This window comes from Aythya fuligula, chromosome Z (assembly GCF_009819795.1).
Source record: "Aythya fuligula isolate bAytFul2 chromosome Z, bAytFul2.pri, whole genome shotgun sequence".
Classification (NCBI taxonomy): Eukaryota; Metazoa; Chordata; class Aves; order Anseriformes; family Anatidae; genus Aythya; species Aythya fuligula.
In genome coordinates this window covers 60,716,493-60,733,682 of record NC_045593.1, presented here as the reverse complement: position 1 = coordinate 60,733,682, position 17,190 = coordinate 60,716,493, and the positions used below count along the sequence as shown (strand labels likewise).

At 35.3% G+C, this 17,190-nt stretch overlaps 1 protein-coding gene across 1 annotated transcript in view; it reads left to right on the top strand.

Moving 5' to 3' along the window:
• FBXL17 (F-box and leucine rich repeat protein 17) overlaps positions 1 to 17,190 on the top strand; it is a 311,268-nt gene that overhangs the window by 95,100 nt on the left and 198,978 nt on the right. Inside the window, exon 7 of the mRNA XM_032206399.1 lies at positions 12,092 to 12,222. Coding sequence (XP_032062290.1) covers positions 12,092 to 12,222 — 131 coding nt within the window. The remainder of the gene's footprint in view (positions 1 to 12,091; positions 12,223 to 17,190) is intronic.

The window sequence follows — 17,190 nt, the reverse complement described above, 5'->3', positions numbered from 1 at the left end:
GCAAAAGTTGTGTGCACGAGCAAAGCAGAACCAGGAATCTATTCACTGGTTCCCATCAGCAGGCAGCTGTTCAGCCACTCCCAGAAAAGCAGGGCTCATCATGCAGAATGCTTTCTTTGGAAGACAAACACCATCCCTCTGAACGTCCCCTCTTCTTCCTTCTTTCCCAGCTGAGCTTGACAGAGTAGGGGATGGGACATCCCTCTGGCCAACTTGGGCCAACTGTCCTGGCTGTGTCTCCTCCTGGTGCACCCCCAGCCTCCTCGCTGGTGAGGCAGCACCAGAAACTGAAATGCCCTTGGCTCTGTGCAAGCACTGCTCTGCAACAACTAAATCATCACTGTGTTATCAGCATTATTTTCATCAACACTGTATTGTGTAAGCCTCTACAAAGAAAATTAATTCTATTTCAGTGAAAACCATGACACAAACACAATAAAAAAAAATTTGTAATTGGAAGTTCAAAATTCCTAGTGTGAAAGATTTAGATATGCCCCTTACTGCAACAGTATGCACATACATTTTGTATATATATCCATATCTCTCTTATAACTTTATATATAGTGTGACAATTACATTTTATTTCCTTTTCTTCTACATATGAGGAGTGATATGTGGGAGAACTTCCTTGTATGGACCTGTGGAAATTAATAGAAGTGCTCAGTAAAATGAATTACGTGGATGAAGTGAACAAACAGCATATTAGTTAAAATTCACATCTGAAAGTAAATTGAGAGATCATGCAAACACCAGGGAGAACAGAGGAAAATGCATCTGGCATAGATAAGATAGTATTTAAAGCTAGGACTATATATTAGGATTAAAAAAATAAAATATAAAACAGGGAAAATGACACTGGTAAAGGTGACTGTAGAAATAGGAATTGAATATGACCAAAATCCAGTAAACATCGAATTGAATTAACTTGACCTGACTGGAATAAAATAAAATAGAATAGAACAGAGCAGAAGGGTTCAGACCTTCAAAGATCATTGAGTCAAACTGCCTGACCACTTCGGGACTAACCAAAAGTTAAAGCACGTCAATGAGGCCATTGTCCAGATACTTCTTGAAAACTGACAGCTGTGGGGCATCAACCACCTGCTCCGGTGTTTGATCACCCTCAGGGGAAATAAATTTTTCCTATTGTCCAATTTGAACTATTCCTGGCGCAGCTTTATGCCACTCCCGTGAGTCCTGTCAATGAGGAGCAGAGGCCTGCACCTCCCTCTCTGCTTCCCCTCCTCAGGAAGTTGCAGAGGTCCAAGAAGTTGCCACCTGGACCTCCTTTTATCCAAACTGGACAACCCAGGTGTCCTCAGCCTCACCTCATAGGCCATGTCCTATGCCAGCCCTTTTGCTGGCTTTGTTGCCCTCTTCGCTCTTTTTAGGTACCTCAAGGGAGGCTGTAGCGAGGTGGGGGTTGGCCTGTTCTCCCACGTGCCTGGTGACAGGACGAGGGGGAATGGGTTTAAGTTGAGCCAGGGGAGTTTTAGGCTAGATGTTAGGAAGAACTTCTTCACTGAAAGGGTTGTGAGGCATTGGAACAGGCTGCCCAGGGAAGTGGTGGAGTCACCATCCTTGGAAGTCTTCAAAAGACGTTTAGATGTAGAGCTTAGGGATATGGTTTAGTGGAGGGCTGTTAGCGTTAGGTTGGAGGTTGGACTCGATGACCTTGAGGTCTCTTCCAACCTAGAAAATTCTGTGATTCTGTGATTCTGTGATTCTGGACAGATCCTCGTACCTTATGTCCTTTACATATTGTGGAGCCCAGACCTGCATGCAATATTCAAGGTGAGGCCAGACCAACACTAAATGTAATGGGAGCATCACCACTTTGGACTGGCTGGTGATGCTGCGTTTAATGCACCCCACAGTGTGATTTGCCCTCATGGCTGCCAGGGCATGATGCTGGCCATGCTAAGCCTGCTGTCACCAGCATCCACAGGTCTCTTTCTGCTGAGCTGCTCTCCAGCCATTCATCTCCCAGTCTGTGCCTGTGTCTGGCATTGTTCCATCCTAGGTGCAGAATGCAGCATTTACTTTTGTTGAACTTCATGCCATTGCTTTAACCCAATGAGGATTAGAGATCTTCATTGTACTAAGTGTAGAGCATATTAAATGAAAGTGGAATGTGGCTGAAGAGATTATATTTTTTTGCTGTTCCTCTTATTGTTGAACCGAATCATTTAGCATATCTGTAAAATATTTTCATCAGTTTAGGGCAGCTCAGTAGCTAAAGATACAGAAGAACTGAAAACATTTCAGAAAACACGCAAAAAGAAATACAGCAGAAAAATTAATTTGCATGGTAAACTTATGGCACGTCAAAGGATACAGTTTGGAAGGTCTTTAGTGAATATTGAGATGATATGTAAAAGGCTCATATATCTATGGGAGAGAGAAATAATACAATTATTTTCATGTCCTAAATAATTCACTGTAGGTTTTATTTATATACACAACATAAATACAGGAGGTAGATAATTTACAAGTCTGACATAGGTTCTGAAAACCAAGATTTTCTTGGATGTTCCTACATACATCACTTTTCTGGTGCATTCTTCAGATACTGAATTGTTTGGACCTAGAGTTACCGAGTATTTAATGGATCTTTGTTATGTCTTGTTCTTTAATGATGTGACTTCATAATCCCATTTATTTGGTTGAAGTTAAGAAAAGTCAAGATCTTAATTTTTCGTATTAATATTTATGATTTTCATTATGGTTTAACAATAATTATTAGAAATCCTGATGTACACAGTCCTTCAGAAAATCTCTGTCAGGCAGTTTTATCACAAACTTAGAAAAAGTCAGATGGGATGAGCAGTTGGTACATGTGCTTTTGGGTGGGGCATGAAACTTTGTAATTCATGTTTCCTTCTCTCAGATCTTATATATACAAACTTTTTGTAGACCAATATTGCTAAGACAGTGATTTCTTCTCCTTAAATTCTCAGAAATGACTGTGGAGTTTGTGTTTGCCTCCTCAATTGGGGAGTTCTTTTTTTTACTTGTAGCATTCATGTGAATGTGCTAATTATATCAAGTACTTTTTCCTTTATTTATCTTACTTTTCAAGATTCTGTAGTATGCTGTCCAAAGACCTTTTTTTTTTTTTTTTTTAATGTATCTTAGAATTTTTTAGGTTGATCAAATAATGTCCGAGTAAATTGTAATAGCACTAGAAACAAACAGTATTTTCAAGTGGAACATCGCTGGCAAAAAGCGTGTCATTGCTCACTGCAAGATTTTATTGGATTTAAAGCAGTGATTCTGAAACGCCTGATGTTTTTGAGTAAATGTATTTTGCAGGTTAAAGGAGTTTGTGCTGTCTTGCTCCTGGAGTGTAATATAACTAGAATTTTTCCTGGGTTGAAAGTTGAAGCATATTCAAGGAGGAGCTTGAATTATGTCTTATTATTTCTTCTACTTCACTTTTCACGGGTAATATGTCATGCCTTCTCTGGTGTGATGTCTTCTGTATGGTTTGCTATACATTTATTTTACATACAAGTGACTTCCTGTGCACAGTGGCAATGTGTGTGGGTTTTTTTTGGTGTGGGTGGGGCAATATGTTTGCTGCTACTTTAAGCTGACATCTTCAGTATGGATACATGCAATAGCAAAATTACTATGAGAATTCCAGCTTCTTAATTCTGAAGCTATTGAGAAGTGATACCTGGTTCATGTCTTCCTACAGTGACTTCAGTAGTTGTTTCCATGCTCCTCTGACAGGTGTGTTACTTCCCTCATAGTACAGCAAGCAGTCTTAACTAAACCACTGAATTGAACTGAAGTATCTGGCACAGGCACGTGTTCTGTTTCTACAATTCTTATTTGGAGGAAATAACCTCCATCAGAGAGTGATAACAAATATTTGTGGAGCAATAACTATATCTTAAACTGCTGCATCTGTCTTTTCCAGAGTTCACCTGTTAATGACATCATTTTTTTTGTTTCAAACAAAACAAAAGTTTTGTGTTCAGTTCATAACTGGTTAGTAATGATACCAATCCCGTGTTCTAAGAGGATGTGGAATCTGCTCTTAGTTCTCCATGGCATGTAAGTGTGTCCTGCGAGGCTGAGCAGAGCAAGTACCCTCTGTCCTTCTGCTTCCTGCATGCAAAGTGGAGATAACAGCACTGGCCTCTGTTGTAAAAGGGCTTTGAGGCTGGCAGATGTATAAAAATGGAGTGGTTTATTATTACTGCATTTTCCCTCTGGTAATGTTAGCTTCTCTTTAAAAATACTGGCACTTGAAAATTCTGCATTACAGTGCTGCTGAATCACAGGGCTCATTGTGTGGTATGGTAGCGAAAATGTTCTATGATTTAGAAAAGAAACATTCAGTGTTTATTTTCATTATTTTTGGTCCTGAACATTGCAATATTAAAAAAATCATAATTGATTTTTGAACAAAAATGTGTTATCACTCTAGTGAATTAACTTTTCTTTGAAGTTTTTACAAACTACAAAAAACACACCTAAAATAAATAATGATTTTTGGGCAGGTGGAGAAATACAGCATGTGTTTCCATCACACAGAGAGGGAGAGAGAAGAAGGAAGGCAGGGAGTATATGTATATGCAATTCAGACTGTTGGAGTTGCAGTTGAAAACAATCTTTTTTTCTGATGACCTAGAATGTTTTATTGTTTTGTAGTTATAATGCATGGAAGTGTCACAAAACAGCTGAAAATTAGACCAACGTTTCTCAACTTTGTTGAGAAATAATGAGATGTAATTTTATTTCTAAGCCATTTCCATGGGTTCCTGCCCTTATGTGTATGCTGGAGTAATTGCTTTGTGGCAGTATACTTACATTTACGCTTCTACACCTCGGACTTCTGAAGGACTGTGTTTGGATAAAACTTGTTATAGACATCTTCATCTACATAAGTGTGAATCCTCATTAGACAATTATTTTTCTAATCAGTTATAATCTGTCAGATAAAGTTACCTGCATTCCTTCTTCATCTCATAACTGTTACCTGAGGGTCATGACCAACTGCACCAAGTCACCATTACTGAGCTGGTGGCCTGTATGACGTTGATCAAGGTTCAGATTTATAGAGCTCAGATTTATAGAGTTCAGATTTATATTTAGGAGTTATTCAGTGCAGATGTTATACACTTGACAGATTTATAATGGTAATGTAGACTGATGGCTAGACTGATTTTGCAAATATTTTCTAAACTGAAGTATTGTATGGTCCCTTACTTCAGTTACTGATTTATTTTTCCATGAAGTACACTGCCTTTTTATGGCAATATTTCAGCATACCTTCTAATCTTAAAATCATCTTGCCTCCTAAACAAGAACACGAGGGTTGTTTTTTTGTTGTTGTTTTTGGTTTTGTCTTTTTTTTTTTTTTTTTTACTTTGGCTAGGTCTGGAGAAAACAGTTGTTTTTTTAAAAACAACTTTTATTTACATAGCAAACTATATTTCATAAGATTTGTTGAGTAAAATTGTATTTGCTGTGTCCCTCCTAAGAGATTCTTTTCACCATTTTTAAGAATTTGATACTTGCACTTGACTGCAGTATTGCAATTAGGTAGAAAAGCCATTGCAGAGAAGGCATGACTGAAAGGGTTCCAGTGCTCTATGGTATGTGAAAGTTTCCAAATCAAAAGGTGTTTGTTAGAAGTACGTGAAAGCAAAAACCATAGAGAGTAAATTATGATTCAATGATAATGAAATTTAACAGCAATTATTGTTTCCAATTTATAGATTATAACTCTTGTATCTCAGGTAATATATAAGCAGTTTAAATGTGCATGCAAGTAGCACTTTTTGGCTGTTTTACAGTGGGCCTTACCTGTAGAAAGGAAAGTGGGATATTTATTGTGTAGCATAACTTGTAAAAGTATGCATGAAAAAGTTAAAAAAAAAAAAAAATATTAGCTTCAAAGATGTATCAACTTGAATAAAAATGTCTTTCATTTTCCTCTTGTGCTACATGACAAAACCAAGGAATATAATGAATAAATATATTTCCTTAATTAATGTGTATTGTAAATTCAATTTTTTTCCTTAGACTTATATTTTATTTATTTTTTTTACAAATACATACAGTCTTCAGAACAAAGTTCTTTTTTTGTCTTATGTAAGTGATAAAATTAAACTGTTGTTCTTCTAACACAGTTTTGGAACATTTATTTCTTATTTAAGCATTCCTTATTTAAGCTCAATGTTCTGCAATGTTTAACTTTAAGAAATGAAGTTAAGTGTTTTGAATGTGCAGAACATTAAATCAGTCTATGGGAATATAGTATCTTCTGTACCTCTTCAATCATTTTCCAATTTTTTTAACCATGTATGATTAATATTTCACAAACATATTATATCACAAAAATATGTATCAGTTACTTCAGTTTACTCTTAACTCAAAATTAATGTATGTGCCTTTTTAAAAAATAGTTTATAGATTCCATTGCCATAATAGTAAAAAGAATATGATTTACATTCTTTTTCTGGTTGCTATTTTTTATTTTTTTGTAATCATACATTTCCTTTGGAGGGCTTAAATCAGAGAGCACTTTATTCCCCGAAGGCATATATAAACAGAGAGAGTCAAGAAAATTAAGCTTAATTAGCAAAAGATGTGAATTTAAAGTTCATTAAGTCCTTATAAGCACTTTCCTTCAGAAATAATTTGGCTTTAGATTGATCTTATATGAATTATTTTACTTTTAAGGAAGTATTATATGCACAGGAATTGGGAGAAGGAGTGTGTGTATGGGGGAGGGGGATTTAAAGTCTCATTATATTTGCAGGTCCTTACAGCTAAATACAACAGTTGATAACACCCTCTGTGGAAAACTACCTGTGATCCAAGTGGTAACTGTAATTTTTACAATCCAGAACTTGATCCTAAACTTTCCTGGTCTCAAATCAGGCATTCTCTCTCTCCCCCTAATAGTTTTCAAATGCTTTAGTTTCTTGATTCCACATATATTAATTCCAGTAATCAAGACTTGAGTATTATGAACAAGCATTCTAGCACAGAAATGGTATGATAACCTCTGAGTCTTTTAAGTACATTGACTTCCATAAAATTTCAATTAATCCAACCAGCAAAAGTGTTGTAGAAAAGCACCTTTGTAATTTAAGATATGTGACCCATAAGTAGTGTTGTATTTCTTAAAAGCAAAAGTTGTTTGTTTGTTTGTTTGTTTGTTTAAAGAATGTCTTTTTAAAACAACTGAAGCTCTGTTTTTGAAATTTCCTTTGCCCCAAACCATTTTGTCATATAAGTTATTCTTTTGCATTTGTCATTCAATAATTTCCTTTCTATAAATTTTAATGGGCAGTCTCCTCATAAAACCTTTACGTACTGGGCTGTCAATTCTTTGCAATTAGTGCGACTGAGAGGAGGGAGCCAACATCCTGTTCCCTCCTAATCACATTTGTCTAACTAGACTCCTTCTGAAATTTACATGCTATTATGCTACCTTATTCAATTTTAGCACACAGTTTTTCCTGAGTCAATATTCAGTAATTTCAGTATGGCTGTGTATATGTGTAGCAAACAGTTTGTGTAACTCTTCCTCTTTTCTGTTAATTCTTTCACTTTATTTTTTCATTTCACATTTTTAAGGCTTCTGTCTGTTATTTGTGTTGTCTGTTTTATTGTCACAATGAATATTCATTTTTCAGGCAAAAGGTTTTGTGTGCTGGAGTGAAGCTTAAATTTTCCTCATGCTGAGCATTCTTTGTAGAGGTATAGAATTAAGAGTTGGAGAAGAGTGTGAATATTTGTAAATAATGGCCCTACAATTGCATGAGAAAATGGTATTGCTGCATGATTGAGGGGAAAGAAAAAAAAAAAAGGAAAAAAAAAAAGCCTTTATTCATCCTGGTGCCCTAAGACTGACTATTCAATTAAAAGAATATCTTTTTCCATGGAAAAATGCTGAATAAAAGTATGCTGTATTAATCTCAAGATTTATGCATGCAAGATTCCAATGTCCCTGCTGTCCAAATGTCTGCTTCAGAGAGGTTATTTTTTATTTTTTTTATATCAAACTAATTTTAGATGTGAGGGTTAGAGGTATTATATAAAGCTTATGTAATTGTTCTTGCTAATTGTTTATAAAGCTGTAAAGAATTTGGCACTGTAGCATTGATCCCTTACAAATAGCTTTTCAGATAAAATATAATATAGGGTATTTGGAATTAAAGTATCCTCACCACACACCTTTGTTTCTGTTGTTGTTGTTTAAACAAGTCAGGTGAATATATACAACAATTGCCTGACTGGCGATTGGATGTTGGTACCTGTGATTTAAGTAAGTCCAGGAGTATTCTCTTCACCTGTCGTGATCAGTGCCAAATCACTTCAGGAGGTCCAGTGCTTAAGGGAGTGTGTGTCCTGTTCTGCGCCCCTTGAAAACCCTTGAAAACTCATCTGAAATGGCAATAGTGAGGTTGACAACTTATACCTGAAGACTTTGTATCCACCTGAAACAGTCTCTTTGTACTACTAAGATAGCAAATTTGCTGCTGAAAACCTTAGCAAGATCTGCTAAGGTTTACTGGATTGAGTATATTGTGCCTATTAAAAAGGAGAATTAACTTACCAAGTAGGTCAAGTGTGAGGTAGATTTTTTTTAATGAATGAATGTGATGGTAAAATAGGCAAGTGATGGTTGAGTTACTGTATATTGAATATAATGGTAGACCATCATTAATGTGAAAGTAAAAAACAGTGAGGGAATGATCATTCTCCTGTGACAGTGAAAGCTAAAATCTACTTGTGAAACCCTAATAATTTGGTCACTGACTAGTACTTGGATTTCAATGTAGTTTTTGAGTCTACCGATGAATTCTTTTTATTGCATTTGTCATTACCTAAGCTGGGTAAGAATTACGTTGTCTGAAATAAGGCATATTTTAGTTAAGAGTGCTGTTTTTCTCAAAGGCAAGATTCTCAACTTTTCTTTGAGGACTCCTGGTAAATATTTTTTAATGCCATACAGCATATGCATTGTTCAATTGTCTGTTGCATTTATTTCCTAGGGTGAAAAATCTGTTGCCCCATGTAAATTGTTATATAGTTACTTCGGTGGACCAGTGTTTAGTAGGTTTGACTTTGATTCCCATTTCCATAACAAACTGTAAATGTGATAATAATCAATGTATTTGTGCCATGTTTCTCCATTTTATAAATAGGGGATAAGGCATTAAATCATCTTGAAGCAACATAAACATAGATAATACGGAAATTAATAACATGGGAACATATTGAACATTTCATCATTGCAGGAATCTTACAAATCAGTCTTTATCAAAGTTGTTTTGCTGCAGAGATATACACATAACATTATTCTTTAGAACTCTTGGCTTCCTTGGAATTGGGATAGTTGGTACTAATACATTTTGTGCAAAAACACATTGGGAAAGCAGAAACAAGCTATTCCAATATGTTGATATTTATAGATCCCACATCTTAAGTGGAGAAATCTTCTACATATTGCTGCTGATATATGAAACACAATTGTGATGATCTTTCAGAGTTTGTCCACGCAGTTTATTTGAAAACAGTAGTAATAGAATGATTTCTGCATTTCAGGAAGCACATTTTAGAAAGGAATCCTTAATTCACATTATTAGAACTGCACATAGGGCTTCAGTGTGTCATAGGCATTGACCATGTCATTGGCAACATGGTACAAAGGCTGAATTATCTAATATGAATAGCTTTGGAAAGGTGAGGAAAGTTGCTCTAAACATTCCCTTCTTCTTGTAACATATGGAAAAATGAGGGTTGGTTGTGAGCTTTTTTTGGGGTGCACAGAAGATTGAGTGCACCCTCAGTAAATTTGCAGATGACACCAAGCTGGGGGCAAATTGATCTGACAGAGGGTAGGAAGGTCCTGCAGAGGGACCTGGGCAGGTTAGGAAAGAGGCTAATGGGATGAGGTTCAATGTGGCTAAGTGATGAGTCCTGCACTTTGGCCACAACAAACCCATGTAGTGCTACAGGCTTGGGGCAGAGTGGTTGGAAAGCTGTGCAGAGGAGAAGGGTCTGAGGGTGTTGGTTGACCACCTGAACATGAGCCAGCAGTATTGGCCAAGAAGGCCAATGGCATCCTGGTTTGTATTGGGAATAGTGTAGTCTGCAGGAGCAGGGAGGCGATAGTCCCCCTGTACACTGCTTCAGTGAGGCCGCACCTTGAGTACTGTGTTCAGCTTTGGGCCCCTCGCTACAAGAAGGACATCAAGGCCTTGGAGCATGTCCAGAGAATAGCTACAAACCTGGTGAAGGGCTTGGAAAGCAAGTCCTGTGAGGAGCAGCTGAGGGAGCTGGGGTTGTTTAGTCTGGAGAAGAGGAGGCTCAGGGGAGAACTTACTGCTCTCTACAACTACCTGAAAGGAAGGTGTAGGGAGCTGGGGGTGAGTCTCTTCTTGCAAATAACTAGAGGTAGGACTAGGGTGCATAGCCTCAAGTTGTGCCAGGGGAGGCTTAGGTTGGAAATGAGGAGACATTTCTTCTCAGAAATGGTGGTTAGACGTTGGAACGGGTTGCCTCGGGAGGTGGTGGAGTCACCCTCCCTGGGGGTGTTTATAGAAGGGTTGGATGTGGTACTTAGGGACATGGTTTAGCAGGTAATATTGGTGGTAAGGCTTGGACCAGATGATCTTGGAGGCCTTTTCGAACCTTAACAATTCTGTGATTCTACGGTTCTTAGATAAGTCTTCCAAGATTCCTGTTAGAGCAGAATGTACGAAATACAGAGGCTGCAAGATCTGTTCGTTCTACCAACACATTATCAGCCATTTGCTTCTTTCCTTATCAGCAAATAAGAAATAGAAGTGCAGTGGGATTACAACGACAAACTCATTGCTACATTTTAGTAATAGGAATACTCTTCTCTTATTTCCTCAAGAAATACCCTTCAATTATCTCTCAGAGGTCAGGTTGCGTAATTTTATGGTTGTTCGGCAGAATTATTAGAAGCAATATGTATTTTTTCTTCAACTTTTAGATTGAAGAATGTTCAAACGTTCTGGAACAAAACACCAGAACACCAGTTTATGTGGAAGACTACCTACATTCAAAGTCATCTTTTTTCTTTTTCTTTTCCTTTTTTTTTTTTTCCTTTAATACATTGACTTAATAATTAACTACTGAAGTGGACTGGTTACATGATCTCAGTTGTACGCTTTTATTTAATCAACTCCTTAGTGACTTAAATCACTGAATAGGATTATTTTCTCTCCCTTACAGGGAAGGTAAATTTAATTAAGTGTCAGTATTACCTAATGCAATTATTTTTTTCCAGAGTATAACAGAGATTATTTCAGAGAGCTTAAAAAGCAAACACCACTTGGAGGTTATTATGATTAAACTGATCCATTGTTTGAGGATGCTGCAGAAATCATTATAAATTTCCTTCTATGAATCCATAGCTCATAAAAGTAGTAAGAGGGTTTTGTTTGCTTTTGAAGGAGATTATAATGATTAACAATAGTAATAAATCAGGTTAATCAGCACATAAATCTTAAATCATCCTGTTCTGCAACTCCAAATTTTGTTACTTGGAATATCAAAGTTATTATTGATGGCTGTACAGGTAAGACTACAGTAGAAATGCTATATTTTCCCAGGAGCTTGTGATATTTATGCAGTTTGAAAGCCGTAGACTCTAAAATCTTTAATCACATGCGTTTGAGTATATGAGCATGAATGTGCAGTCTTGTCTTTCTTCTCTGACCTTTTTTTCTTATAATTAAGTGAATTGGTATGCCACCTTGGCATCTTACACTCTATATAGTTAAAATGAGGAAGGCCTAGGCCTCTATTGCGTATGGATTGGACCATGCACGAGAGATTCTTGGTGTTATGGAGTGACTGAGAGCCTGCCTGAATTCCAAATTTGAGTATAGATTTCAGATGGCTTAAATTGCATTATATTATCTCCAATATCATTCCTTTTATTTGTGGGAAATACATTAGTTTCATCTTTCTTGACTAGCTTGCACATATTATACATGATTCCAAAAGTTTTAAAAGTTTTTATAACAGTTATGTATGCAAATAAGTTTCAGATTATTTCTTTCTATCATATTTGTCTCAATAGCTAAGAAATCTTTCCAGCTTGGATCTACGTCATATCACAGAACTGGATAATGAAACCGTGATGGAAATAGTAAAGAGATGCAAAAACCTTAATTCCCTCAATCTCTGTCTGAACTGGATCATTAATGACAGGTAACTTCATTATAGCATCTAAAACCAGTATAAAGCAAAATCAACCAGTTGTATTAGTTGATAATAATTCCTCATGGCTTGGGGGTTGGAGGACGTCAATAAAATCAAACAACTTTTTTGAGTTGTTCTTGTTTGGTGTAGATAGATCGTCTAAACCTATTTTATAGTATACTTGTATATTTAGAGAAGTTTACTTAAAATTGGGTGACAGCACTTGGTTGTTTGCTGTATGAGAATGTGGTCTTTATCATATGTTATTGAAATGTACATTTGCTATGAATCCTGTGTGTGGGCAACATTTAAATAGATTTAAATACATCTGAACAGTGAAGCATTCTTAAGGAAATGTCTGTGTAGGGAAAAATAAACAGCTTGAGGGTTAAGTAGTCGAATTCATGTTTGTTTAAAAAGCATAAAGTCCTTCATCTTTTGGCAAATAAAGCTGAATGAGACTGAAAGAATAACTGGGGTATTAGCATAAGCTTTTACTTTTGACCAGTATACACTGCCTTAAGGTGAACAGGAAAGAATTATTTGAATGACTGTTTCTTCCTGACTTTTTTAACGTGTTCTCTTTCAATTCTTTAAGAATGTACTAAAGTGTCAATAAGCTTAGACTTTAATGAAAAGAGAATGTTCTAAAAATATTAATATAGAAATGTGTTGAATATGAAGTACCATTGAATATTTACTGCAGCTCCTTTTAGCTTCTAAGACTGTTGTGTTTTGTGTTTTTTTTTGTTTGTTTGTTTTGGGGGGTGGGAGATAGGTCAGACCCTTACTTCACTTTAAAGTACTTAGCTCTTTCTGGCTATATGGCCTTATTTGCAGGAAAAGGCTACTGTATTGGAAAATTTTAGAATAATTCAAAAAAAAATCCTAAGATGAAAAATGTAAATTGTAGACAGTTGCTTTTAATATTTTAATTAGTTAAAAGTAAACCTTTCTGCATGAACATTTTGACAAGGAGAATCTGCTAAATATCATCCAAACTGATGCTTTTCAAGCTGTTCTTGAGATGAGTATTGAGCTAGAGTAAGAAATGTATCTTTTACATTTTACATTTATATCTCTATGTATATAACTCTAAAGCTTCATATAAAGTATAATTAGAATTAAGAAGCTTAACAAGAAAATGAAATCATTTCCAGCAGTGCAGAAAAATCTGCTGTTGTAAACTTATATATAATTGGCTTTTATCTCAGAAGTTCTTTCAGTTTTGATTATTTCTGATCATATCTGTCAATACTTTTTCAAGATGTGGCTGGTAACTAAAACTTGGCTAAAAATGTAAATTCAGTGATTTAAATTAACTTCTAGCTAAAAGTGAACAGAGAGAATTTAGAAATAATGAATGTCTTCATTAAATATTATGCAGTCATTTCGCAATTCAAGTATTTTTCCCATTTTAAAAGTGAGATGAAGCTCCAAATGCTAGTTTTAACTATATGAAGTCATTTCCCTTGCTCCCTACAAGCGATGAATTAAAAGATGCTGAAAACTATATAAAAGGAATGTAATATAACCACTGGGCTACATTTAATCAATGTAGACACCAGTTCAAGAGTATTATGAGCATACTTACTTTGAGGATATGAGTGATCATTCAGAAATTCACAGGACTATTCAGATGCTTACAAGATAAAAATCTAAGTTAGTTTAAACTTAATTAGTTTCTTTATGATTTAAGGCAAAGTGAATTTAATGTTTTTGTTTTTCATTTAATGGTAGGCCATGGCCCCTACTCAGAGGGGATATCAAAGGAGATTCTACATCTTGATACCTTTGAGTAAACTTTTTATTCATCATTGTATCCAACACAAATGAGATAATACCAATCTAAGATTTACCTGATTCATGAAATTGAAAAGAGAATAGAATTAGTTTTCTATTTTTCACCTGCACATTATCAAGTCTGCTCATTTATGAGATCCAAGTAAATAGGTCTTTTATTTTTTACAATCTTAGTAAGACAAATTGGTTCTCTGTAGCCTGACAGAGGGTTGTTGGTTTTATTATTATTGTTATTATTGTTTTGTCCTGTGTTTTTTTTTGTTGTTGTTGTTTATTTTTCTTCAAAGCCATGGAAAACTATTTTCTTTCATTCCTTTGTGCAGAATTCTGACTGAAAGAATACCAGAAAGTTCTCATAAATACCTGTGTAGCTATTATCTATGAATTCTCTCTTAAAAGTAGCAGAACATTGGTAGATTTTACAGTAGAAGTAAATCACTGATTTTAAAACTGTATTTTAGATTTTTTTATTGTTTCCAGAAATCCATAAAAATTCTTTTTGTAAGCAAGGCTGTGGCCCCAGAACATTTACAGGGCAATTAGAAAATAGTTTCTTTTTACCTAAAGCAAAAAATCTGTTCAGTTGAGGTAGTCTTGGCATATATTTTAAAATGTAAAGAAAATGGCTCTCCTGTAATGACTTGTAAAAAAAAAAAAATGTCCTAAAAGTTGAGATTTAGAGATTTCAAAATGTCCGATTGGAGTAATCTAACATAATGATTTCTCTGGTAATTATTATAGCTTCCTCAAAAGTTTTGTATACTAAATATATAAATACATATAATAAGGTATATATAGAATATACAGAGTATATATATATATATATATATAAAATATGCTATATATACTAATTATACATTATAGCAATATTTCTGCTACTTCTTTCAAATATGAACAAACCCCAAACTTGAAAATTCTTTTATTATGCGAGAGACCAGTCTTCAGGTCTTTGTACTAGAAGGGAGTAAGAGTGAGATCTCGGTGCTTGATAATTCCTCTGAGGCTTGATTTTAAATAAACTTAACAATTTGAAGTTATCTTAATGGCTATTTTATTTGTACTATCAATTCCAGTGAAATTGAGAATAAAGGCCACAGGGTGTTGTTGTGGCAAATTTTTTGTGGCAAATTTTTTTGGGGTATATGATTTTCTCGTGGTTTCGGAAATACCTGATTTGTATTGTATTCGTAAGTGATCATAGAGCAAACATCACTTAATCTTTTGTGGGGGTGTGTGAATTTCATCACTGTGGACTACAAGTTGCAATTCACTACAACTTCTATATTAGTTAATTCTCCAGGAAACAGACAAAAAAAAAAAACAAACAAAAAAAACTATGCAGTAACTGAAATCTTTAGAGACTTTCTGCTTGCTTAAGTCATCATTCTTACTAGAACTCTTCTGCAGTAATATTTGTACTGAAGATGCATACCAGCCCATTATTGTATTTATATTTTTTCTAATAAACCTCATGATACAGAGAACATTGCAGATTTATTTTTTTTCTTCATAATTAAGGTAAGGAACTTTACCCAGAGCTGTAGTGAGACTTCTTGGTGCTGTAGCACTGCCAGTCATACAGGATGAGGTTCTGCCTGCATAGCAATATTAATTACAGATTTTGCAGTCACAGAACAGCAATTTCCCAGCCATTCAAGAGCTTTGGTCCTTCCTCTGTAGGTCCTACTAAATGTTATTACAATAATGTCTCAATAGAGATGTATTTTCTCATGTAACTCATCACACTCTTAGTACAGGTTACTTGTTAGCAGATGGGGAGATCTGTGGAACATCTGTAGGTTAATGAGAGTAATGGTTGTGACTTGGAGGCAGATATACAGTATCTGCGGCAAGTAATGTTTGTTGGTGAGCTTGTAGTAACATTATTTACTGCTAATAGACTGCTAATTAATGATGTTGAGGAAGGTATTATGTGCACCTCCATGAGTTTTGAATACAGATGTCCTAGATTTGCTCTTATTATACCAATTCTGTGAAATCTGCTGTCCTCTTCTGTGTTGCTTCCGTGAAATATTGCTGTAGATAAACCAGAGTAAATGGTATAATGGTACAGCCTCCCTATACTAGTTAAGACTGGTTGGTGAGGTTTCTGTTTAGAGTCCAAAGTGTAGGAACTCAGAAGTAGTCTTTTGACAAGTTTAGTAGTAAGGAAATTCAGAGAAAAAATAGTAAATGTTTGGCAGCTGGGACATAAGCCTGGAAATTAAAGTGTGTGCACAGAAGCATAGTCAGGAAAAATGAACATTTTCTTCTTTGAAGAGTCTCCATCTGCTTTCTTCAGCTGGGTCACTAAAACAGAATCAGTTTCTCAGAACTGCGTATCGTATTTCTTGGCAGAGAGCATATGGGGATTTCTACACTGTTACTTAGCAGAGTAAATTACTAACATTGTCTTCTTTGTGCTACAGAAGTGTTTAAAAATTTTGTGTTGACTGCCTACATGTGTTCACATGAATTGATGAAGGCATAAAAAGACTTGGGAGCATCTGGTCTGATCTGGATGTGTGGTGGGTAGAGGACAAAATGCTGAAGATGGTCTGAGCAGGTGATCACTTACTAAGTTTGTCTCAAAATTGCTGGTGTATGTGGATACCTCAACATTTCAACAAAATTAGCAGAGGTGAACATTGTAATAATATTATTTACTCATTAGTAATAAGACTGAGTAGTAGCTCAGTCTTTGCAGTATATTTTTTTAAGAAATGCAGGTTTAGTAAATAGAAATATTTTTCAGTGAAAACAAAATCTAAAAAGTCCTGAAAGTGTAAGTCTCCTCATGTTTGATGTGGAAATTATTTTAACAAAAATAAATTTAAACCACAAGTGTATAAAGTTTTTTGCTTGACTATTTTTTTTGCACAAGAAAAATCTGTTTTAATGTGTGGTGACTACAAATGCTAATACTGCATGTTAGTGTTCATTATTTTTGATCTGACTGAAATGGAAACATGCTTCAGGAGCACTGATACTTATTCCCATCATTTTGTATAACCTTGACTTGGGGGTAAAGAAGAACCTTCCAGAAAAGTAACTATACTTTTATATCGCATGATATGTGCCATAAATCATTGTAAGTGAACACTAGCATTTCTTAATTCTAATTTCATTTAATCTTTTAAGTGTTATCTGAAAGATGATTCGTTGCATATTTAT